At 44.5% G+C, this 26,935-nt stretch overlaps 1 protein-coding gene across 2 annotated transcripts; it reads right to left on the bottom strand.

The window, feature by feature from the left end:
• Positions 1 to 6,360: 6,360 nt before the first annotated feature.
• LOC140902308 (uncharacterized) lies at positions 6,361 to 26,857 on the bottom strand. 2 transcript variants are annotated; one of them, XM_073322261.1, is made up of 3 exons: positions 26,460 to 26,857; positions 20,024 to 20,137; positions 6,361 to 12,913 (listed from the first exon to the last, which is right to left on the bottom strand). In XM_073322261.1, exons 2-3 carry the CDS (start codon positions 20,100 to 20,102, stop codon positions 12,042 to 12,044), a joined length of 951 nt encoding a protein of 316 aa, XP_073178362.1. In that variant the 5' UTR covers positions 20,103 to 20,137; positions 26,460 to 26,857; the 3' UTR covers positions 6,361 to 12,041. The 2 variants fall into 2 exon arrangements, with proteins under 2 accessions (XP_073178362.1, XP_073178363.1); XM_073322262.2 differs by having other exon boundaries at positions 6,361 to 12,910.
• Positions 26,858 to 26,935: the final 78 nt, after the last annotated feature.

Raw genomic sequence — 26,935 nt, 5'->3', positions numbered from 1 at the left:
GGCAATTTTGCAACAGAAAAGCTTCAAAAATAGTCTCCAAGGAGAAACTGCTGAGCTTGAATTAATATGCAAACTAGCTACCATTAACTTGGGTTTGAATAGAGACTGGGAGTGGCTGGGTCATTACACATATTGAATCTATTTCCCCATGTGAAGTATCCTCGCACCTTCTTGTCAAGTGTCTAAATGGGCCATCTTGATTATCACTACAAAAGTGTTTTTTTCTCCTGCTGATAATAGCTCATCTTAACTAACTAGTCTCTTACAGTTTGTATAGCAACTTCCACCTTCTCTGTATGTGTGTATATATATCTTCTTACTATATGTTCCATTCTATGCATCTGATGAAGTGGGCTGTAGCCCATGAAAGCTTATGCTCAAATAAATTTGTGAGTCTAAGGTGCCACAGGTACTCCTGTTCTTTTCACCTTGAATGGTCCCCTGAAATATGTGTTAACTACTTACGCTAAACAATATGTTCCACCTTGTATTTAGCTGTGCTGTTGTGAGTACCTTTCCCAGATCTGAAGAAGAGCTCTGTGTGGCTCGAAAGATGGTCTCTCTCAACAGCAGAAGTTGGTCCAATAAAAGATATTACCTCACCCACCTTGTCTGTCCTGCCTCCAGGGCCGCCACTGGTTTAGGTTTTTGTCTGCAAAATCCAGGGCTCCCGGGGGCTTCAGAGTGCGTTCCATGGCGCACGCTGCCAGCTGCAGAGAACTCGCACCTCCTCTACGGCCACTGTGTTTCATTACCAGTGAGCGAGGTTGCATGTGTGGAACTTTATTAAGCCCTGTGCACTGCTCTGTCCATGTGGCTGCATGGCTTCCCGCCTATCTCCTCACACTCCCTGGTGGCCTGCCACTACCAATGCGTCCCGGGAACCTGGGCCCTCCGCCTCCAGTTCCCCTGATCATGGTGCAGGGTTCACACTTTAAAAAGAATCTGAAAAATTGTTATGGGGTCAGAACAAAGCTACATGAGCAACTGGCGCTCTGAAGAGGTTGCCTTGCGGTCTAAGCTGCACGGCCGCCCAGCAGTCGATCCAAGGCCGTGCCCTTCAGGTGCCCCTCCCCGCACTGCTGTTCTGCTCCTGCCCTCTGCCTTGGGTTGAGCCCCTGGGAGTCTCCTGCTCGCTGTGAAGAGCGGAGTGGGGGCAGGGGAGGGAAGGTGATGTCAGGGTATCCCCCTCCCATGTATCTCATCTCTGCAGAGTTGTGGGGGGGGAGAGGGAACACAACAGGGCTCAGGAGTGGGATGTAGGATGGAGCTTGCTGGTGGCTGCTGCTGGGTCTGAAGAAGCAGGCTTCAGCCTGGTGAGTGCAAATCTACTTAAAAGGGCAGTGTACTTAAAGGGGGAATATGTGTGTATCTCTCTCTCGCTCACACACCACACACTCTGTGTGTTGCTCGCTCACATACCATGCTGTGTGTGTGTCTCTCTCTCTCACACACACCTCACTGTGTGTCTCTCACACTCACCCACCACCCTGTCTTTCATACACTGTCTCTCACACACATAACATGCTGTTTCTCTCTCTCATTCTCACACATGCCCTACACTGCGTGCCTCTCGCGCGCTCTCTCACACACACACACCTCTCACAGTTAATACAAACCCAAGATGTTGAGAACACATCAAGGAATCAAATGATAAGAAATGGCTATACAGGAATGCAAATGGAAACAAAGGAGGAACTGGAACTGTACATTTATGAGCATAACTTGGATCTGGCTGATATTACTAAAATCAGGTGGGATGAGTCCCATAACTGGATTGTTAAAATCGGTGGTTATAACCTAGTTAGGAAGGATAAAGTGGGCAAAAGGAGAGGGGAAGTGGCATTCTAACAAAAATGGCATTACTTGTTTCCGAGTCACTGACAACCCGCAGGAAAATGATCTTGAATGCTTCTAGGTCAATGTCCTCACAGAGAAAGCACATGATGGGGTATTAGCTGGTGCCTGCTCCAGCTCACTGAATCTCACGAGAACAGGATGGCCAGCGCCTTACGCACTGATCCATCGTGCGTAAGAGGAAAAGCTGCATACTCACGGGGAATTTCAATTGGAGTGACACACGCAGGCTGTCTCCTACTGCCAGTACTAAAAGGTCCTTGCAATTTCTGAACATGACAGGTGATGATTTCCTAACTAACTCAAAAAGTGTTGCAGCCAACATGGAGGAATTTTTTATTAGCCCTTGTCTTAACAAATCAAGTTTCAGAGTAACAGCCATGTTAGTCTGTATTTGCAAAAAGAAAAGGAGTACTTGTGGCACCTTAGAGACTAACCAATTTATTTGAGCATGAGCTTTCGTGAGCTACAGCTCACTTCATCGGCTGCATACTGTGGAAAGTACAGAAGACGTTTTTATACACACAAACCATGAAAAAATGGGTGATTATCACTACAAAAGGTTTTCTCTCCCCCCACCCCACTCTCCTGCTGGTAATAGCTTATCTAAAGCGATGACTCTCCTTACAATGTGTATGATAATCAAGGTAGGCCATTGCCAGCACAAATCCAGGGTTTAACAGGAACGTCTGAGGAAGGGGGCAGGAAAAAACAAGGGGAAATAGGTTACTTTGCATAATGACTTAGCCACTCCCAGTCTCTATTCAAGCCTAAGTTAATTGTATCCAATTTGCAAATGAATTCCAATTCAGCAGTTTCTTGCTGGAGTCTGGATTTGAAGTTTTTTTGTTGTAAGATAGCGACCTTCATGTCTGTAATTGCGTGACCAGAGAGATTGAAGTGTTCTCCGACTGGTTTATGAATGTTATAATTCTTGACATCTGATTTGTGTCCATTTATTCTTTTACGTAGAGACTGTCCAGTTTGCCCAATGTACATGGCAGAGGGGCATTGCTGGCACATGATGGCATATATCACATTGGTGGATGTGCAGGTGAACGAGCCTCTGATAGTGTGGCTGATGTGATTAGGCCCTATGATGGTGTCCCCTGAATAGATATGTGGGTACAGTTGGCAACGGGCTTTGTTGCAAGGATAGGTTCCTGGGTTAGTGGTTCTGTTGTGTGGTGTGTGGTTGCTGGTGAGTATTCGCTTCAGGTTGGGGGACTGTCTGTAGGCAAGGACTGGCCTGTCTCCCAAGATTTGTGAGAGTGATGGGTCGTCCTTCAGGATAGGTTGTAGATCCTTGATGATGCATTGGAGAGGTTTTAGTTGGGGGCTGAAGGTGACGGCTAGTGGCGTTCTGTTATTTTCTTTGTTAGGCCTGTCCTGTAGTAGGTAACTTCTGGGAACTCTTCTGGCTCTATCAATCTGTTTCTTCACTTCTGCCAGGTGGGTACTGTAGTGCTAATAAACGATGGTCACATCAACACCACCCTATACCGGAAACCTACTGACCGCTATTCCTACCTACATGCCTCCAGCTTTCACCCTGACCACACCACACGATCCATTGTCTACAGCCAAGCTCTGCGATACAACCGCATTTCCTCCAACCCCTCAGACAGAGACAGACACCTACAAGATCTCTATCAAGCATTCTTACAACTACAATACCCACCTGCAGAAGTGAAGAAACAGATTGATAGAGCAAAGAAAATAACAAAGAAAATAACAGAACGCCACTAGCCATCACCTTCAGTCCCCAACTAAAACCTCTCCAACGCATCATCAAGGATCTACAACCTATCCTGAAGGACGACCCATCACTCTCACAAATCTTGGGAGACAGGCCAGTCCTTGCCTACAGACCGGCCCCCCAACCTAAAGCGAATACTCACCAGCAACCACATACCACACAACAGAACCACTAACCCAGGAACCTATCCTTGCAACAAAGCCCATTGCCAACTGTGCCCACATATCTATTCAGGGGACACCATCACAGGGCCTAAGAACATCAGCCACACTATCAGAGGCTCGTTCACCTGCACATCCACCAATGTGATATATGCCATCATGTGCCAGCAATGCCCCTCTGCCATTTACATTGGTCAAACTGGACAGTCTCTACGTAAAAGAATAAATGGACACAAATCAGATGTCAAAAATTATAACATTCGTAAACCAGGCGGAGAACACTTCAATCTCTCTGGTCACGGGATTACAGACATGAAACTTGCGATATTACAACAGAAAAACTTCAAATCCAGACTCCAGCGAGAGACTGCTGAATTGGAATTCATTTGCAAATTGGATACAATTAACTTAGGTTACTTTTTATAAATGATTCAACCATTCCCAGTCTCTATTCAAGCCTATTTCCCCTTGTTTATTCCTCCCCCCCCACCCCACTGTTCCTCAGATGTTCTTGTTAAACCCTGGATTTGTGCTGGAAATGGCCCACCTTGATTATCATACACATTGTAAGGAGAGTGATCACTTTAGATAAGCTATTACCAGCAGGAGAGTAGGGTGGGGGGAGAGAAAACCTTTTGTAGTGATAAACACCCATTTTTTCATGGTTTGTGTGTATAAAAACTTCTGTATTTTCCACAGTGTGCATCTGATGAAGTGAGCTGTAGCTCACGAAAGCTTATGCTCAAATAAATTGGTTAGTCTCTAAGGTGCCACAAGTACTCCTTTTCTTTTAACAAATCAAGAGGGACTGATCACAGAACTAAAAATTAATGGTAGCTTCGGTACAAATGATCATGACTTGATCACATTTATAATGTGTATGCAGAATAAAGTACAGACCAGTAGTATATACAGAGAGAGTTGGTACTTTAAAGTGACCAGTTGCCCAGAGCTGGAAACAATTATGAGCCAAATCATCTGGAGGAAGAATTGAATCAGAAAAGTGGGAATCAAGAAGCCTAATCAAGGAAGAAGGCTGTACTGCTTAAAAACCAATCTGGTTTAGAGGGGAAACGACGGCAACTACAAAAAATAAATATATAACAAAAAGAAGAAAGGGGAAGTTGATAGCAATGAATATAAATCAGAACTTAGGAACTGTAAAAAATTGATAAGGGAAGCAAAGGGACACAAGGAGACATCTATGGCCAGGAGAATGAAAGACAAGAAGGAGCTTTTGAAATATATTAGGAACAAAAAAAAGCCTGACCATGGTATTTCTTCATGAGTAGATGGAAATGGTAAAATTATCAATAATAATTCAGAAAAGGCAGCAGTGTTCAACCAATATTTCTGTTCTGTATTTAGGGGGAAACAGATGATATAGTCTCATCATATGGTGATAACCCTCTTTCCATTCCACTACTACCTCAGGGTAGAAGCTACTAAATTCAGACATTCTTAAATTAGCAGGTCCAGATAACTTGGTTCCAAGAGTTTTAAAAGAGCTGACTGCAGAGCTCACTGGGGAAATTCATGAAGACTGGAGGAATGATAATGTTGTGCCAATAGTCAAAAAGGGTAAATGGGATCACCTGAGTAATAGGCCTGTCAGCCTGATAATGATCCTATAGCAAATTAATAGAATGGCCAATATGGGACTTGAATTAAAGCAGGGTAATACAATTAATGCAAAGCAACATGAGTTTATGGCAAACAGAGCCACAAATGAATGTGATGCCTTTTTCGATGAGATTACAAGCTTGGTTGATAAAGGTAATAGTGTTGACATCTGTAAGGCATGTGACATGGTATTGCACAACATTGTGACTATTTAATATTTTTATCAATGATCTGGAAGAAAACATAAAATCATAACTAATACAATTTGATGACACAAAAATTGGGGGAATGGTAAATAATAAAGAGGACAGGTCACTAATTCAGAGTGATCTGGATAGGCTGGCAAACTGGGCGCAAACAATATGTGTTTTAATATGGTTAAGTGTAAATGTATACATCTAAGAACAAAGAACGTCAGCCATATTTACAGAGGCAGTTACTCTGAAAAAGATTTGTGAGTCAAGGCAGATAATCAGCTGAACAGAAGTTCCTAGTGCAACACTGTGGCTAAAACAATATAGGAGGTTACACTACATGATCACAATGGTCCCCTCTGGCCTTGGAATCTATTAAAATACCAGTAGCTGACTGTATATGTAGCGAGGCCTGGTGTGTTGGTTTCTTCAGAGTTATTCCTGTGTAACAAGCCAAAGGTACAACATCAAAGACATGTTTTCAGATGAGCTCTTAAGAGAGATGTTGCAGAGAGACAAGATGGCTGTTCTACCTGGCAGGTTTGGAGGTGAAGGCTGTTGCAGGGATAGAGGTGAGATTGTGAGGAAGGGCTGAGAGGAGACACACAGTGGATGAGTTATATCAGGGTGACTGGCACAAGACTATGGAGGAGGTGTAAGCAGAAGTCTTTTCTGGACTGGCTCTAGGATGAATGGGGATCCTGCAGGGGTGTCTGTGGATGGGTGTGTGACATTCTTTGCATTCTCTAAATACCGACACCATGAGTGAGAAGAATAACTAGTTTATTGTTCAGCTTGAATTCATAGCTGCACCATCAAGTCAATTGTTTTCTTCAAAACAACATGGCACGTCCTGCCCTAACAACCCCCACTGCCTTCAGGGGGATTGGATGGTGTAGAATCCAGGGCAGAATTTTGCCCTCGATCAATAATTCTTCAGGACCATCTCCAAATTCTCATATACCTGTTAACATTCTAAGAGTCATCTATTAAGTCTAGTATTTATATCACTATCTCGTCCTTCTTTTAAACAATGCCTTCCTGTCTCTCAATGTATACAATATACATTTCAACATCACATACACAGAAATCAGCTACTTTGTATGTTCTGCTTCTCCAAGCAGAAGAGGCAACTTGCACTTCACCCTCCAGCAAGCGTTTACGTCCTTATACAATTTTCTGTAAAGACTTACGACACTTTTAATTCGTAGTGGTTTAAGAGCTTCTTAATGTATTATCTTCTTCAGATTAATTAACCTCTCCATTTTTCTCTATTCTGTCCCACAATGACAAGTTCTAAGGGGTCATCTGCAGGAGACTTTGTATCTGTGAGCTCAGGGCGTGTTTATTAAATCAAAGGGCAGCCAACACATTATACACTTGCGAGGATTTTGGAGCTCTCTCTGCTTTTCTAATCACCTCTTTGTGGTGTAGGCACAAGGATGCACTTTGTTGCCAAAGCTAAAATGATGGAAGAGTGTGTTCTTCTGAAAAATCAACGTAACTTTGTTTAATTTTCTGGTTCTCATTCATCTTATTCTCTCTTCATTCTGAGTCTTGTTTAGCTTTTTTCTTGCTGGGAAGGTTAATTTTCATCCCTCTTCTCAACAATTGAGTTGGTGACTCTCCCTCATCTACTAATGCATGCATGGAGCTAATTCAAAGGATTTGTAGCTTCTTCATCCACTTCTTCACCAGCTGTACTAAGCTCTTGTTTAGCCCATTTGATCTAAAACGGTTAGAAGTTGAGATCATATGCTTAAAATCTACACCAACTGAAAGCTGCTTAATTTCTGTGGGGGGAACATTCCATTCTAATAGCCCTGAACACTTTGGCCCACATTCTTAAAGGTATTTTGCTATTGCTCTGCCCACTGTTGCAAAGTGTAGAACTATATTCACAAAGGGATACAGGCTCATAAATCCAACATTTTAGGCATCTCAGACATTCAAAAAATCACCACTCAGTTGCTACCTAAACCTAAGTCCCCACTAAGCACCTAGTTTCTACCAGTTTTAAATGCTTGCTCTGCCTGATTTGGAGGAAGGACTTAAAGCCAGGTTTCCCATCTTACTGGAAAATGCCCTAACCACCAAGCTATTCTGGGTTGGAGCCCTCTCCTGTTGGAGTGACTCCAGTTTGTATATTTACCAGAGCAGGGACTCGAACCTGCTGCTTCTATATCCTAGGCAAGTGTGCTAATCATCAGGCTATTTAGCCTCTCTCGTGTGTCCTTTGGCCCTAGGAATATTTATTTAATACCAAATGGAACAGGTTCAACAGAAGAGCCAGAAAGAGCCACCCCAGAATACCCAATAGCCTGGTGGTATGGGCGCTCACTTGGGAGATGAGAGACCTTGATTCAAATCTCCGCTCCAAATCAGGCAAGGGTTTGAAAACAGGTCTCCCGCCTCCCAAGCAAGTGCCAGAACTAGAGCCCTGCAAATCCATGGGTATCCGCTTTATATCCGTGGACTATTTCTGCAGCTAGCAGTGTGGCTGGGGACACACATTTTGTATCTGCCGGGGCTCTGATGGTAAGAGCCACACCCAGGGGAGGTGGAGCATCCACCGCAGCTCCCCACAGCTGAGAATCTCTCCCACCTGTCGGTCAGATCCGTAAGGCCCAGATCAATGGGAGTACCTTTGTGGAGCTGGGTCCTAATCCCTGCCCTTTCCTGTGCATTTCACTCCTGGCTGGCTATGGTGGCTCCCTGCTCAGCTTGCTGGCTTCTGAGAATCCCTTTATCAGGCACCTAACTCTCCCCATACAATGCTTAGGGAGCCTGGATGCATAACTTAGGGCTGTGAATTCCACTGGGTGGAAGGGCACTGGGGAAATAGGTGTTGAAACACCTAAGTCCCCTTTGTGAATCTACCCCAAGTGACTAAGATGGCTAATTCACACTCTCAAAAGTGACAAACACTTAAGACCCAGATCCTAACTCCTATTGAAATCAATGTCTTTCAATGATTTAGGCTGCTAAGTCACTTTTGAAAATGGGATTTAGCCATCTAAATCACTTAAACCCAGATTTTTAAAGATAGTTAGGTGCTTAACTCCCAGTGGAAGTTAGACACCCTAACTCCCCTTAGAAATCTGGGCCTTAGGCCTTGCAATGCTGAATGGAACACTGCCTAAATACCTTTAAAAATCTGGGTTTTTAATCTGGAATTCCATGTCTTACAAAGATACTTTCAAATGTTCACATTTCAGGGTGCAAAGAGCAATAATCAGTAATGAACTTCACTTGTTCTTTGCCACATGAGAATCCATGATGTCCACTGGCATAGCTGGGCCTGAATCAAGCAGTTCAGATATACATTCAAACCTCCGCAAAACTTCAGGGTATTCCAATGCAGGGTTTTGATTTGGCCCATCTCTGACCATTTGATAGCCTCTGTAGTATCAGACAGGGAATCATGGGTCTGTAGATTGTATCTCAAGTAGAACAAATAGCTTACTCACTATTTGAGAAGCCTCTGGGTTTATTTCTTTTACATATGATTCCCAAATAGCCTCCCTGTAGCATTCACTGGTAAAGTCACTGGAGTATAATAGTTTTATGCCTATGAACAATCATGCCATTCATTGCTGTACATTTATATCTGTAACCTCCATAGTCTCTTGCTGACTGCTGTGCATTACCTTTGGCCATCCTTTCATAATTGTTTTCACTCTTTGTGGCCTTTCACTTGCTGTGAAAAGGGATCACCAAGCTTATATCTCCATGTCTCTCTTCCTCAGCTTCTTTCTCTAACGTAACAAGTATGGATAGGGCATCAGCTGGCAACACTTCATTGCTATGACACAGCTTTTTCTCACATCTGTAGCTTTATCATCATACTTTGCACTCTTATAGAACAGGTAATATGCTATAGAGACCTGGGTCTGTTTCAGCCTCTGCTTTCTGGTCAAAATTTCTCCTAGCACTTAAGCAATATCCCTAACAGCTCTGTTTGTATTTGTGCATCTAGTTTCTGCATCTCTGTGACCTGAAAGCATAAACTGTAAACTGTCAGCTTTCTTCCCACTATTGCAAAATCAAATTGCGAGGCACCTATTAAGATTTGTATAGGACTTCAACTTATATAGCACTTTAATCCTGGCTCCTGTACAAGCATCTCTTTCAATTCCTTCCAGGCTTTTCTGATAACTGCAGGACCACCTAATTTTCATTTTCTAGCAGCTCACTCAAAGCTGATGTTTTTGTAGATGATAAAGTATAATTTTAAGCCAGTCCTAAGCTGGTAGTTAAAGATCACACAGGGAGTGCAGAAAACTGCTGGAGTTCTTGCCAGGAAGAGGGAGACAGTTTGCAGCTCATTTATGGTTCCCTGGTGGCAGTGAAGTGTTGAGTCGAGACTCAAGCTTTTCTTGCCTTCAGAACTGTCTCCCTGCTGGTGACTGAGCATTTTCAAATGTAGATGGTTTAACACAGTGGTTTTTAACCAGATGTGTATCCCTGGGGGTACGCAGAGGTCTTCCAGGGGGTACGTCAACTCATCTAGATCAGTGTTTCTCAACTTGTGGGCTACGAGCCCCAGGGGGATCGTGGGATGGGTTTAAGGGGGTTGCAAGTACAGAGCTGGCATTAGGAGATGGCAAGCAGGGCAGTTGCCTGGGGCCATGTGAAGCTAAGTTACATGCTTCAGCCCTGGGCAGCAGGGCTCAGGCTTCAGCCCCATGCTGCGGGTCTCAGCTTCAGGGGTACAGTAGCCTGGAAAGGTTGAGAACCACTGGTTTAACACACAGCTCAAAAAAATCCTTAGAGTATGTCTTCACTGCAGAGTTAGCTTGGGTCATTAACAGCCGGGCGTGAGTGACCACCCTATAAATCCACACCCACATTACAGTGTCCTCACTGGTGCCTCGCTCCCCCACGTGTTGCTAGGACTTCTAGAGCTATAGCCCATGGTTTTTTGTGCTGCAGTAAGATCAGCCACTCGGATTTTTTCCTAGTGAATTGTGGGAGAACTTGTCAGTCCTTCAGGGCACACAGTCTTCCAGTGCCTTCCCATAATTCCACTATCAGCACTCGAGTGATTTAACCCGCATCTTCATTGCAAATGGGCGGGTTACCAGCCCAAGTGAAAGTGGTACCCAGGCTCCAAGCTGCAGCTGTAGCCAGGCCAGCTAGCTGGGACAGAAGGCACAGTTAACTTGTGTGAGAGGGTTGTGTGGGAGGTGAGGTTAGGGGCAACACCTGGTAAGAGCGAACTCTGCAGCAAAGACAATACTCAAGAAGTTGCAGATCAGCTGACCTCAGAGGAAAGAGTTGGATTTACTTGCTCCACAAGGACTTTGCTGTAAATGGAATCAGAGCTTTGGTCTGAAGTTCATTCCCGCAGGCTGCAAACTGAAGTGAAGCAGGTACTTTTCCAGGCCTTTTCTATGATATTGCGGGTCCATACAATTCATTTGGGCTTTAAAGAAACAATGAACAATTCCTATCAGAAACACGTTAGGTCAAACAAGACAGAGAGATGCTCATACAACTGAATACAGCTGCATCTCTCCTGAGCTTAATTATCAGGTTTCTTTATCAACAATATGAAGAGGTACAACGTACAAAAAGGAAAAGGTTTCCTCCCCACGACCAACAAAACAGGGAACAAACTCCAGGTGTGTTAACTCTGGAAGGCTGTTCTGCTTTGGTCTGGTCTGCTTTTCTTCGAGCCCTCCACACCCCAGTCACTGGCCTTAGCCCACTAAGGCAAAATAAGAGTGCTCTTTCACCAAGGAAGAGAAACTCTTGCCCTGTGTGAAGATCATACGGACTGACATTCATCACACTCACAGAACCTCAAGGCTGGGAGGTTCATTAGCAAAACAGCCCCAGAAATGTATTTTGGCAGAGTTTGCAAACCCCACGAAACGGGGCTTTCCCCTCGCTTTTCTCCTTTCTCACACAGAGAACCAGGTCTGGGGAACATGACAGCAATATGGGATAAGTGAGGAATTCTGGCTGGGGAGCATGACAGCTCTGCTGGTGACTCACTGATGTCACTTCACCTCCCTTTCTTTATTTTAAAAATGTCCCTATCTCTCAAACCTGTGGGAGGCCTACTTCATTAGTGTGTGTGAAGAACCAAGATCCTTAAATGCATTGAAGTGCACAGTATTATGAAATCAGGAGGGAGATGTAAGGGAAGTATTACATTCCCCCAGCATGCACAAGAGGGAAAGTCGCTGAACTAAAACAAAAGGTGAACAAAGTGTGAGCTTTCCCCTGTTGAGGAGCTGTGCTCGCTGTGGTTCCTACAGGAAAAGCATCTCAAAGTGCCTTGGCAGTCCCTGCTCTTTAGGATACATCCACAAACAGGAAAAGAGGAATCCTATGGCAGGCTGGAGCGGTCCAGTGCCCGGGCTCAGAAGGACAAGCTGGAACGAGCCTGACACCCAGGCTCAGAAGGACAAGCTGGAGCAGGTCCCGCAGCCAGACTCAGAAGAACAGGCTAGAGCAGGCCACCTTGTTGCAGCAGGGGCACGTATAGATCTTGTCCCCTATGTGCGTTCTCTGGTGCTGGACGAGTGTGGAGCTCCGCGTGAAGCTCTTACCGCACTTAGAGCATTTGTAGGGCTTCTCGCCCGTGTGCGTTCTCTGGTGGCTGAGGAGGGTGGAGTTGAGGCTGAAGCGTTTGCCACAGTCAGGGCACTGATACGGCCGCTCCCCCGTGTGGCTCCGCTGATGTCTGGTCAGGGTGTAGCTGCGGCTGAAGCGCTCCCAGCACTGGGTACACTGGTAGGGCTTCTCACCCGTGTGGGTTCTCTGGTGGGTCAGGAGATGCGAGTTCTGGTGGAAGCGCTTCCCGCATATGGTGCACTGGTAGGGCTTTTCGCCTGTGTGGATCCTCTGGTGCGTGATGAGGTGGGAGCTCTGGCTGAAGCTCTTCCCACACTCCGTGCATTTGTAGGGCTTCTCGCCCGTGTGGGTTCTCTGGTGCTCAATGAGGGTTGAGCTGCGACTGAAGCTCTTCCCGCACTCATTACAAATAGTCGGCTTCTCTCGCCGGTGAGTTCTCTGGTGTCTAATGAGATGTGATTTCCGGCCAAAGACCTTCCCACACTCCAGACACGCATTTGGCACCTCCCCTTTGTGGATTCTCTGCTGCTTTCCCAAAGCTCTCTCTTGGGGAGCAGACTTACCCCGTCTCTTCCCTGCAGGCTTTTGCGGCTGCTTTTCTGAGCTCTGCTGACTCTGGGAAACATTTGATTTGGATCTTCTTGATAATGTCCCATGAGGTTCCACTTTCTCAGGCCCTTCCGGCTGAGGACTGTCATCCTCTTCACTCTCACTTGCAATCTCATCATCTGCTAGGATAAAAAGAGAGAGTAACTGCCTGAGCTCAGGAAAAATGAACCCAGGGAAAGGGGAAATGCAAATAAATAAAACAATGCTGATAAACGTAGAAACTGGGAGCCAGGACTCTGGGCCCTTCCCAAGGGAGATAAGAGGGAAAGAGCTTTCGTCAGCTTCCTGTCTGAAAACCCAGAGAAAAGAAATGAAGGGAAAGGAGGGGCTCTTAACAGAAATCAGTCAGGTTGGTGGAATGCAGCGGTCTACCCTGAGGTCACGACAGCTGCTGGTTACACTAACAAACTAAAACAATGAATTTATTTGCGCATAAGTTTTCGTGGGCTAAAACCCAAGTGGCCATGCCCAAATAAATGTTAGTCTCTAAGGTGCCCCAAGGACTCCTCGTTGCTTTTACTGATACAGACTAACACGGCTACCGCTCTGAAACCTGTCACCATGTGAGTAATGAACTAGCATATTGATCATACTGGTTCCTTAGATTCATAGCTATTAAGGTCACATGAGACCATTAGATCATCTAGTCTGACCTCCTGCATAACACAGGCCACAGAACCTCACCCAGCAATTTCTGCATCAAGCCCATATAATGAGCTACATCATATCTTTTAAAAAGATATCCAATCTCGATTTAAAGACTTCAAGTGATACAGAATCCAGCAGTTCTCTAGGTAAACTCTCCCACTGGTTAATTACCCTTACTGTTAAAATAACAGCACCATATTTCTAGTTGGGATTTGTTTAGTTTCAGCTTCCAGCCACTGGATCTTGTTATTCCTTTTGATGCTAGATTAAAGAACTGTTAACTATCGGAAACTTTCTGCTCATGTACACTCCCTTCTTGACGGTCTCGTTGATAAACTAAATAGAATGAGCTTCTTTAGCCTGTCACCATAAGGCAGATTTTCCAGACCTCGGCTCATTCTTGTAGCTCTATAGTGAACCTTTTCTAATTTTTCAACATCCATTTTGAAGTGTGGACACAACAATTGGACACAGTATCCGGTAATGGTCCCACTGATGCCATATACATAGGCAACAGGACCTTCCTCCTCCTAAGTGATATTCCCCTACTTATGAATACAAGGATTGCGTTCACCCTCTCAGCTACAACACTGTGCTAGTAACTCTTGTTCAATTGTTTATCTATCACTATTTCTAAGTCACTGCTTTCCAGGGTACAGTCCCCTAGTCTAGAAGTGTGACCATGATTCTTTGATCTTCAGTGTGTGACCTTGCATTTGGCTATGTTATTTACCACTCCAACAATTCGTGTCACCAGCAAGGGTTTTATATTTTCTTCTGTTAGTATATAGGCCTGTTTGTTAGCCTGGGATAGAATTTGGGGTTAGACTTTTTGATCCTTTTTTACACATTTTAATACAAAAGTGACAAAGGCACTGTGATGTTGCTTCTGCCTCGTCAGATGGATTTGTTAGTACAATGGGAACAGATAAGAGCAGTGAAAGCCTTACTCAAGAGCACACTTTAAGATTGCCTTGAGATAGGGGTTGAGGCAAAGTCAAGCAACCAGTCGGGAGGGGCAATGGGTCTGGGGGGACAAGGGGAGGGGAGGTATAAATAACTAAAAGACCAGAGAAATGCCAATCCCTGACTGGAGCACAACCTCACACCTCGCCCCTCCCATGGGGTACAATGATTTTGTATAATGCCTTTTTTTTTTTTTTTTTAATCACAATGTCACAGACTTGAAGGCCAGAAGGGACCATCATGACTATCCTGTCTGACCTCCTGCATGTTACAGGCCACAGAACTTCGCCCACCCACTCCTTTAATAGACCCATAATCTCTGGCTCAGTTACTGAAGTCCTCAAATCATGATTTAAAGACTTTCAGAGAATCCACCATTTATTCTAGTTTAAACCAGCAAGTGACCCATGCCCCAAGCTGCAGAGGAAGCCAAAAAAAACCAACCCAATCTCACCTGGGGGGAAAATTCCTTCCCGATCCCACATCTGGCAGTCAGTTGGACCCTGAGCATTTCAGCAAGAACCAACAGCCAGACACCAGGGAAAGAATTCTCTGTAGTAACTCAGAGCCCTACCCATCTAGTGTCCCTTCACCAGCCATTGGGGATATTTGCTACCAGCAGTCAAAGATGGGCCACATGGCATTGTAGGCAGTCTCCTCATACCATACCCACCATAAACTTATCAAGCTCAGTCTTGAAGCCAGTTAAGTTTTTTAGCCCCACTGCTCCCCTTGGAAAGCTATTTCAGAAGTTCTCTCCTCTGATGGTAAGACACCTTCATCTAATTTCAAGCCTAACCTTGCTGATGGCCAGTTTAGCCATTTTTTCTTGTCTCAACACTGGCACTTAATGTAAATAACTCCTCTCCCTCTCTGGTATTTATGCCTCTGATGTATTTATAGAGCACAATCATATGTCCCCATAGCCTTTGTTTGGTTAGGCTAAACAAGCCAAGTTCTTTGAGTCTCCTCTCATAAGGTAGGTTTTCCACTTCTCTGATCATCCTAGTAGCCTTTCTCTGCACCTGTTCCAGGTTGAATTAATTTTTCTTAAATATGGGAAACCAGAACTGCACACAGCATTCCAGATGAGGTCTCACCAATGCCTTGTACAATAGTGCTAACACTTCCCTATCTACTGGAAATACTTTGCCTGATGCATCCTAGGACTGCATTAGCCTTTTTCACGGCCACATCACATTGGTGGCTCATAGTGTTTCTGTGATCAACCAACAGACCCAAGTCTTTCTCCTCTGTTGCTTCCAGCTGATACATCTCCAGTTTATAGCAAAAATTCTTGTTGTTAGTCCCTAAGGGCATGACGTTGTGATATTAAATTTAGTTCCATTTCTATTACTCGAGTTTTCAAGGTCACCCAGATCTTCCTGTATGATATGCCGGTCCTCCTCTGTATTGGCAATATGTCCCAACTTATCCACTTTTCGTGCCAAGCTCATGAATGAAAATATTAAGCAAGATTGGTCCCAAGACTGATCCCTGAGGAATTCCACTCGTAACCTCCCTCCAGTCTGACAGTTCACCTTTCAGTATGAACCATTGTACTCTTTTCTTTACCCAGTTCCTTATTCACCTTTCAATTGTCATATTAATCCCCATCTTCTCCAATTTAATTAATAACATCCCCTGTGGAACTGTATCAAATGTCTTACTGAAATCCAGGTAGATTAGATCTACTGTATTTCCTTTGTCTACAAATTCAGTTATCTTCTCAAAGAAAGAAATCAGGTTGGTCAAGAATTATTTACCTTTTATAAAACCATGTTGTATTTTAGCCCAATTACTGTTTACCTTTGTCCTTAACTAGTTTCTCTTTCAAAATTTGTTCCAAGACATACATTATAGAAGTCTAAGTATATTATGACAATACAAGGGCCTTTATAAACCAAATATGTAATGTCATCAAAAAATGATAAAACTTATTTGACAAGACCTATTGTTAAGGCTGTGATGGGTTCAGTCACAGAGACCCCCTTGGGATTGTCACCTGATGTGCCGAAACTACCTCTAAGCCCGTTTTCTTTGCCAGCTTGGGACTCCAGAACCCTGTCTTGTTGAGCCAGACACGCTAGCCTTCTGCAACACAGACCCAGGGTCTGACCCACGCCCCCAAAGCTGCAGACTTAACTGAAAACAGCTCAGCAAGTACTCTTGTCTCTAGCACCCAGCTCCCAATGGGATCCAAACCCCAAATAAATCTATTTTACTCTTTTTAAAGCTTATACAGGGTAAACTCATAAAGTGTCCACCCTCAAAAAAAAAAAAAAATAGAGAGATATGCACAGCTGTTTGCTCCCCCAGGTATTAATCACTTACTCTGGGTTAATTAATAAACAAAAGTGATTTTATTAAGTATAAAAGTAGGATTTAAGTGGTTTCAAGAAATAAAAGACAGAACAAAGTAAGTTGCCAAGCAAAATAAAACAAAACACGCAAGTCTAAGCCTAATACATTAAGACACTGACTACAGGTAAATCTCACCCTCAGAGATGTTCCAATAATCTTCTTTCACAGACTAGACTCCTTCCTAGTCTGGGCCCAATACTTTCCCCTGGTACAGTCCTTGTTCCAGTTCAGGTGGTAACTAGGGGATTTCTCATGACTGGCAGCCCTCTTTGTTCTGTTCCACCCCCTTTTATAGCTTTGGCACAAGGCGGGAATATTGTCTCTCTCGGTCCCCACCCCTCCTTTTAAATTGAAAAGCACCAGGTTTAAGATGGATTCCAGTACCAGGTGACATAGTCACATGTCCTGTGAGACCCCAACCCTCCATTCTTCCCAGCCTGACTCACAAAAACACAGGAAGGCAGGCAAGTAAACAGAGCCATTTACAACCAATTGTCCTAGTCAATGGGAGTCATCAAGATTCTAAACCACTATTAATGACCCACACTTTGCATAATTACAATAGGACTTCAGAGTTATACTTAATATTTCTAGTTTTAGATACAAGAATGATACATACATACAAATAGGATGACCACACTCAGTAGATTATAAGCTCTGTAATGATATCTTACAAGAGACCTTTTGCATAAAGCATATTCCAGTTACATCATATTGACACATATAAACATATTTTTATAAAGCATATGGAGTGCAAAGTCACACCCTCCTCCTGAACATACTGCCGGAGTCTTGGACACTGTCCATGGTGGAGGCAGTACATGTAAAACCCCTGTTTGTCTCTGGTTACACACCTTTCCAGTACCTTTAAACCCTGTGATGTCATTCCTAGGTGTTCTCGTGAAGTTTTGGGTTCCTGGTCCCTGGGTGCCTGAAAACATGTTGGGGGTGGAGGCGGCAGTATTGCTAATAAAATGCAGACAGCATTCTGGAGTGCAACGTCCCAAAGGCTACATTTTAGTCACAGGTATTTTTAGTAAAAGTCATGGATAGGTCACGGGCAGTAAACAAAAATTCACGGCCTGTGACCTGTCTATGACTTTTACTATGTACCCCTAACTAAAACTTGGGCCGGGGGACTGTGCGTGATCGGGGGGATGGGATGGGGGTGCTGCGGGTGCTGGTGGCCCAGGACCCCTACTGGTGCTGGGGAGGAGGCGGGCGGTGGTGCGTAGCCCAGGACCCCCACTGGTGCTGGGGGGTTTGGGGGTTGGCGGGGCTGGCAAGCTCCCTATCCAGCATGTCCCTGTAGCTTGGGGCTTTGTGTGCTGCTCCCTCCACAAACGGCAGTTCTGCAGCTCCCATTGGCCAGGAACTGCAGCCAATGGGAGCTGTGGGGGCGGTGCCTGTGGGTGCGGGCAGTGTGTGGAGCCCCCCTGGCCACTCCGCCTAGGAACTGCAGGGACATGGCGGTGGGAGCCAGGGACTGCCACCGCTCCCCCTCGCCCCCCAGGTAAGTGCTCACACACACCCCAACTCACTGCCCCATCCCTGAGCCCCTTCCCACACACCCAAACTGCTGCTGCTAGCCCAGCCCCTGAGCCAGCACTGGCTGTTGCCGAAGTCATGGAGGTCATGAAAAGTCATGGAATCTGTGACCTCCGTGACAGACACACAGCCTACTATCCATAAAACTATGTTATGCTACAATCCTTTAATTATTTACTGAGTCCCAGATCAGCCTTTCCATGATTTTGTTTGGGACAATGTCACACGAACTAGCCTATATAGTTCATAGATTGCAAGCCGAGACCACTGTGATCATCCAGTCTGGCCTCCTGGATAACACAGGCCAGAGAACCAGGCCAAATGATCATATCATTTAGAAAAATATCCAATCTTGATTTAAAAATTGTCATTGATGGAGAATGCATCACAACCCTCAGTAAATTGTTCCAATGGTTAATTACCCTCATTGTTTAAAATGTATGCCAATTTCCAATCTGAACTTGTGTAACTTCAACTTCCAACCGTTGGATTGTGTTATTCTTTTCTCTGTTAGATTGTTCCCCATGTAGGCACTTATAGACAGTAATCAAGTTGCCCCTTAACCTACTTTTTGTCAAGCTAAACAGATTGAGCTCGGAGTCTGTCACTATAAGGCAGGTTTTCTAATCCTTTAATCGTTCTCATGGCTCTCCTCTGGACCTTCTTCAATTTATCGACATCCTTCCTGAATTGTGGACACCAGAACTAAACGCAGTATTCTAGCAGTGGTCACACCTGTGACAAATACAGAGGGAAAACAGCTTCCCTATTGCTGCTCAAAATTGTATGCATTCTAGGATCACATTAGCCCTTTTAGTCACAGCATTGCAGTGAGAGCTGATGTCCACCTGATCATCTACCACCACCACCACATCCTTTCCAGTCATTGTTTCCTGGGACAGAGTCCCCTATCCTGTAAATATGGCCTACATTCTTCATTCCTAGGTGTATACATTTGCATTTAGCTATATTAAAATCCATATTATTTTACCAAGTGATCCTATTTATTCTTTTAAAATATGGTTACATTAGCTTTTTTCCAGTCCTCTGGAACTTTCCTGGTGTACTAAGATTCATTAAAAGTCAACATTAATTGTTCAGAGAGCTCATCACTTAATTGTTTTAATTACAAATTGTTGGTCCTGCTGGTGTAAACATGTCTAATAGTTGCTGTTTAACATCCTCCCTAGTTACTGATAGAATATAAAGTATTTCATTATCATGCTAAGCTGTGAATATATCATTCTACTTCTTTCTAAATACAGAACAGAAACATTTATTGATACTTCTGCCTTTTCTGTATTATGATTGACAGTACTGCTTTCTTTATCTATTACTGGATCTATATCCTTTGTAGAATTTTGTTCCTGACAGACAGATATAAATAAATCTCATTGTCCTATTATCCTGGCTACATATTTTTCATTGATCCCTTTAGTTTCCTTTATCATCTGCATTTCCTAACTGCAGACTAGGACTCTTTGCCAGCAATTTACTCATTTTTTCTTGTATCTGTTTTTCACTCCTGCTTTCATTTCCCTTCTTTATCTGGATATGTTTATTTCACTTTTAACCCCTTCTAGCCTTAAAATCTATGAACAAGATGAAGTGAGACAGAACTATGGTGTTTGCAATAGCTTTGCTGGAATTCCAGCTTTATACTTGGCAGGGAGATGTTTTCTCAGTTGGTTTAACTTCTTCCTCACCTGGGTGGGTGTCTTTTGAGAGTTTCCTTTCCGTGAAGTCCTGGAAACTTGGGACCCAAAGATCTTCCCATTTTGCCATTTGGATGAGCACAGCAGAGTCAGCGATTCCACTCACTGCAAAGCAAAGAAGTCGGTTCAGTATTCCCCAAATAGATTTTACCTGCCGTGGCCCATGATGTAGGCTCATCCCTTTCATGGGTGGAGGTTGATATGTATTTGCATAAATGGGAAAATGGATACAGAAACTAGGCATTGCTAAACTTGATCAGACTCAAGGTCCATCGAGTCCAGTTCCATGTCTATGCCAGTAGCCAGTAAAAGATGGGGTTTTGTGGTGTAAGAACCCCACAGTAGCAGATATGGGACAATCTGCCCCCACCCTTCCAATAGGTCTCACAGAATCACAGAAATGTAGAGCTGGAAGGGATCTAAAGGGCTCATTTAGTTCAGCTTAGCCCCTCCCCAGCCCTCCCATGCAGGGCCAGGTATACCTAGACCATCCCTGACAAGGGTTTGTCCAGCCTGTTCTTAGAAACGAACCTTGGAAACCTGTTCCAATACTTAACCACCCTTATAGTTAGAAAGTTTTTCCTAATATCCGACCTAAAACTTCTTTGCTGCAGATTAAGTCAATTACTTCTTCTCCTATCTTCAGTGGACATGGAGAACAATTGATCATGATCCTCTGTATAACAGCCCTTATATATTTGAGGACTTCTCATATTTCCACTGTCTTCTTTTCCCAAGACTAAACATGCCCAGATTTTTCCCCCCAACATTTCCTCATAGGTCAGCCTGTCTAAACCTTTTATCATTTTTGTTGCTTTCCTCTGGACTCTCTCCAATTCAAGTGTGGTGCCCAAAACTGGGCACGATATTTCAGCTGAGTATAGCAGAACAACTACCTCCAGTGTCTTACACACAGCACTCCTGTTAATACACCCCAGAATGATATTAGTGTTGTTTGTAACTGCATCACATTGTTGGCTCACGTGATGATCTCTTACAATATCCAGATCCTTTTCTGCAGTACTGCCACCTAGCCAGTTATTCCCCTTTTCGTCTTTGTGCATTTGATTTTTCCTTTCTAAGTGCAGTACTTTGCACTTGTCTTTATTGAATTTCATCTTACTGATTTCAGACTCCAGTTTGTCAAGGTCATTTTGAATTCTAATCCTGTCCTCCAAAGTGCTTGCAACCCCTACCAGATTGGTGTTGCCTGAAAATTTTATAAGCATACTATCCACTCCATTCTCCAAATCGTGAATGAAAATGTTGAATAGTATCAGACCCAGGACAATGTTACCCCAGTCTGACAATGAAACGCTGATAACTAGTCTTTGAGTTTTGTCTTTCAACAAGTTGTGCACACACCTTACAGTAAATTAATCTAGACCACATTTCCCTAGTTTCCTTATGGGAATGTCATGTGGGTCTGTGTCAAAAGTCAAGCTATCTACTCTTTGCTCTTAAGCAAAGTAAGCAGTCATGGGATAAGAGGGAAGGGCCTTTCATGGATCAGTAAATAGTTAAAAGACAGGAAACAAAAGGTAGGAATAAATGGACAATTTACACAGTGGAGAGAGGTAAATAGCGGGGTCCTCCAAGGACTGGGACAAGTGCTGTTCAACATACTTATAAATGATCTGGAAACAGAGGTGAACACTGCACTGCAGACAATACAAAATAACTCAAGATAGTTAAGTTCAAAGATGACTGCAGAGTTACAAAGGGACCTTACAAAACTGGGTGACTGGACAACAAAATGACAGATGAAATTCAATGATGGTAAGTGCAAAGTGCTCACTGGAAAACATAATCCCAACTACAGATAAAAAATGTGGCGGTCTAAACTATTTGTTAGCACTCAAGAAAAAGATCTTGGAGCCACTATGGAGTCTGTGAAAACATTAGCTCCATGTGTCGCCGCAGTCAAAAAAGCAGACAGAATGTTGGGAACCATTAGGAAAGGGATAGATAATAAGACTGAAAATAGCCTAATGCCACTACATAAATCCATGATACGCCCACACCTTGAATCCTGCATGCAGTTCTGATCATCTCATCTCAAAAAAGATGTATTACAATTGGAAAAAGTTCAGAGACAGGCAAGAAAAATGATTAGGGGTATGGAACAGCTTCCATCTGAGGAGAGATTTAAAAGACTGTTCATCTTAGAAAAGAGGTGACTACGGGGGAATACGATAACGGTCTGTAAAATCAAGAATGGTGTGGAGAAAGTGAATAAGGAAAGTGTTATTTATCCCTTCACACAAAAAAAGAAGCCAATGAAATTAACAGGCAGCAGATTTAAAAAAAAAACGTAGAGAAGACTTCTTCACACAGTGTTCAGTCAACTGTGGAACTCATTGAAAATGGATATTGTAAAGGCCAAAAGTATAACCGAGTTCCAAAAAGAATGAGATAAGTTCATGGAAGATTGGTACATCAATGGCTATTAGCCAAGATGTAAAGGACGCAACTCCATGCTCTGGGTGTCCCTAAACCAGTGATTGCCATAAACTGGGACTGGACAACAGGGGATGGATTACTTGGTAATTGCCCTGTGTTCATTCCCTCTGAAGCATCTGGCACCAGCCCCTGTTGGAAGACAGGATACTGGGGTAAATGGACCATTGATCTGACACAGTATGGCCATTCTTATGTTCCATAGGCCATAACCCCATTAAAGAAGGAAATTAGTTTGTTTTGGCATGATTTGTTATTGACAAATCCATGTTGGCTATTACTTGTTACCCTATTTTCCTCTAGGTGTTTACAAATTGTTTAATAATGTATTCCTGTATCTTTCCAGGGATCAAGTTAGACTGACTGGTCTATAAATCCTCACGTCCTATTTGTTCCCCCTTTTAAAGATGGACACAAACATAATGCCTTTCTCCAGTCTTCTGGGACCTCACCCCTTCTCCACAAGCTCTTGAAGATAATCACTAATGGTTCTCTAAGATTGATTCATCTAGTTCAGGGGATGGCCAACCTGAGCCTGAAAAGGAGCCAGAATTTACCATTGTACATTGCCAAAGAGCCACAGTAATCATCCATAGGCTTGATCCTAAGGGTACATGATGCATCCCATCATCCATCGGCTTATGGTACATTTCATCAGTCCCTGCCAACTTGAATACATCTAACTTATCTAAATATTCTTTAACACGTTCTTTCCCTATTGTGACTTGTGTACCTTCCCCCTTGTTGTTAAAATTGTTTTGAGCATCATAAGGCAACTTTTTACAATATCTTTGGGAGACCAAAGTGTATTAAGTGTTGTGGCAGGTTGCCACAGTCGGTGAGGCCTACAAAATAATGGGCTTAAAACAATTCTATAAACTCTACTACCCTGACCTAAAACCAGGGTTCGCGGACAAAGATCATAGAGATAAAACTGTTGTTGGGAAATTGGCAGGCCATTATGTGGAGAGTCAGCCTGGGTTTGATAGAAAACCTAACAATGAAGGGATGGGATCAGATCATAGGGACTGAGCGCAAGCAGAGGCCCACATGTGGCAGCAGGGAAGCCCTGAGATGGGTGGGACAAAGGAGTGTCTCATCTGTGATCAGCCATGTCACTTTGCCTGGGACTGTCTGCTCCGCCCAGTGCGATGCTCAGAAAGCCAGCTGCAACCCCAGCCTCACAGAGTTAACTGGGTGACAATCTCCAGAGGGAGGGAGTCACATAGTACACTGATGGCATACAATGTTCATGCTGAGCCAATCACACCCCAAACTACTGCCCATATTTCATGCTGCACCCTCTTAGGTGCAGACCAATTGGACCCTCAGTGGGATGGAAGGTGGCAGTCAATGGGGAGACATTCATTGAATGGAGATACCCCAGGACCAGGAGAGATACCAAGAGAGATAGTTAAACTCCATGTCCTGAAACCCCATCAAATGCTCTCAGGGTGTGAAACGTGGCTAAAAACTCCTGGTATAAGAGCCTTCACTCAACCTACACCACAGGTTTCTATACAGACTCAGGAAGGCTTGGGGCACAAGGGGTAAGTGTACTGTCAGATATTCCATATTCTTTGCTTTGGGGAATAATATGGCTCTAAAAACAGAAGGGATGAATCAGACCCCCTCTGCTAACTCCAGGCCTTCAAGGGACTGTGTTATCATAGAATATCAGGGTTGGAAGGGATCTTAGGAGGTCATCTAGTCCAACCCCTTACTCAAAGCAAGACCAATCCCCAATTTTTGTCCCAGATCCCTAAATGGTCCCCTCAAGGATTGAACTCACAACCCTGGGTTTAGCAGGCCAATGGTCAAACCACTGAGCTATCCCTCCACCCCCCAATGCTAACAGGAGTAGCTGAAAAGGTGGTGTTGGGGGTGGGAGAAGGGAAGGGTCATATCCACCCTGCCAGTATCCAAGAGGAATCAGATTACTTTCTCAGTATATGCAAACAAATACCAGAGGAGAGGGTGGGTGAGATAGCCGCCTACTCCAGGGGACAGAGTAGCAGCTGTGTTAGTCTGTATTCGCAAAAAGAAAAGGAGTACTTGTGGCACCTTAGAGACTAACCAATTTATTTGAGCATGAGCTTTCGTGAGCTACAGCTCACTTCATCGGATGCATCCGATGAAGTGAGCTGTTGCTCACGAAAGCTCATGCTCAAATAAATTGGTTAGTCTCTAAGGTGCCACAAGTACTCCTTTTCTTTTTACTCCAGGGGAGTGAGGAGACCTACTGAATTAAAGGGAAACCCTCTGGGTCCTGGAGCCCAGGCCAGGGAAATAACTTCTCCGACTACTCTTACCAGGGAGCCAGCGGAAGTACAGAGCATGGGGATGACAGTGACTCCAGCCAAAAGTAGGGACACTGAAGCAGCTGCAGTGCACTGCTCAATCTATCCAAGGGTGGGAAATGCCCAAGCGTAAGACAGCTGCTTGGGAGATGACAACAGTAACTACAACCAGCAAAGAAGGGGAAATTCTCCCCAGAGTCTAGGACTGCCTGACGATCTGTCAAAATGTAAAGGACCCTGAGCCTGCTGGAGGAAAATCTGTTGCACTCCTTGACTCAATATACAGAGATGAAAAGGCCACCCCATTGGGACAGGGGATCAATACTCCTCCCATTCCCCCATAGACGCTGAGGTAAAGCCACAGGAGTCCCCGGGGCCCCAAGAGCCTGAGAAGGTGGCCAGAAAGGAATTTGGCTATGGGGGATGTTTCAAGACTCTCTCTTGTCCAACCCCTCTGCTGTAAAAGCAACGTCTGGTTGAGAGCCACTTCACAGGGAGGCAGCCCTGCTTTATTTCTCTCTTTTGTCCAAAGAGTACATGGGGACTCAACTCACTGCCAGAGGAACTGATACCTTGAGGGACAAAGGGACACCACACACCCTCCCTAAAAACCAGATGGAAGGTGGGGGTGGGAGGACCAGGTCTCAAGTTCACACCCAAAGGTTTTGGGGGAACAAGGGCAAGAGGGGGAAAGCAGGAGCTCCACCCTCTAGGTTCTAACAGGAGAAATTATATAGGATGATTGTTAAACTGTACAGTTTTTGAGGGATGTATGCCGACTTGCTAGCAGAATGTTTATTACATGCATAGGTGAAATATTAACTTATGAAAGGTAATGGCTTAAACTCCATTCAGGGAATAAACCTCTAGATTCCTCTAGGATGCCAGTCAAGCACCACAGTTACACCCACTTATTTAGGGAGAAGATGAGAGACAGACAAGGCAACTTCCTACAATATCTATGGAAGACCATATCATATTAAGTATATAAATGGTTTATGTATCATTTGTGGGCCAGGGATTGTATACACTCCATGGTGGGGAGATGGATACCACAGCTCCTCCAGGAAGTGAAAACAGTAACAAATGATTAAGGCAAATTGCTCATGTTATAACATCTCCAGAGAGGTACCACTGCCTAGGGAAGCTCATATATTCTGATTCAAACCGGATTCTACACAGATCAACAGACAAAAAGGGGACTTCTGGATAACTTCCCCCCCATTTTATCTAAAGAATGAACGTTCTTTGCTTAGAAAGAGCTGTGTGATTGCTTTCTCTCCAAGGACTATGAAAGTTAAGACAGGCAGATGATTTGCTGGGGACATCACAGCGTAATCTAGGGAGATGTGCAGCCTTAAAACCCCTGGTGAAGAGAGAATAAGACATGCATGTCTGTCCAAAAGAGGTGATGTCTCAGAGCCAGAAACTTTTAAGTGGGTGCCTTGAGGGACCACAGAGAGGGAGTACCGGTGCAGTTACCTTGAAACTGACAATATGGTCACAAGTAATCATCTTAGTTAAGAATGTCGCAAAACACAAATTAAACATCTCAGCCTTCTTGATGTCACCGGTTATTAGCTTTCCTTCCCTGCTACGCAGCGGACCTACACTTTCCTTCACCTTTCTCTCCCTCTTAATGTACTTTTAGAAACTCCTCTTATTACCTTTGTATGTCCCTTGCTAGGCATAACTCATTTCCTGCCTTAGCCTTTCCGATTTTGTCCCTGCAGGCTTGTGCTATTCTTCTCCACATCCCCTTAGCAATCTGTCCATATGGCCACTTTTTGTGGGATTCCTTTTCGATTTTCAGCTCATTCCCATGCGCCTCATGGAGCCATATTGGCCTCCCCTTCCTGCTCCTTCCTTCTGATCCAGTCCCATTTGCCTCCTCCTCTGCCAGACCATTGCTCCTTCTCTTTACCTAAGTGGGCCGGGGGGAGGGCGGGGTGCCCCGGCAGACCGAGGGGGGGAGGGGAGACAGAGGGGGAGGGGGGGACTCCCCAGCCGGGCCCCCGGCAGACCGGGGGGGGAAAGAGGGGGCGCCCCGGCAGACCGAGGGGGGGAAGGGAGACAGAGGGGGAGGGGGGGACTCCCCAGCCGGGCCCCCGGCAGACCGGGGGGGGAAGGGGGGGCGCCCCGG

Source organism: Lepidochelys kempii, chromosome 23 (assembly GCF_965140285.1).
Source record: "Lepidochelys kempii isolate rLepKem1 chromosome 23, rLepKem1.hap1, whole genome shotgun sequence".
In the NCBI taxonomy this organism is placed as follows: Eukaryota; Metazoa; Chordata; order Testudines; family Cheloniidae; genus Lepidochelys; species Lepidochelys kempii.
This window is presented reverse-complemented; position numbering and strand designations above follow the sequence as displayed.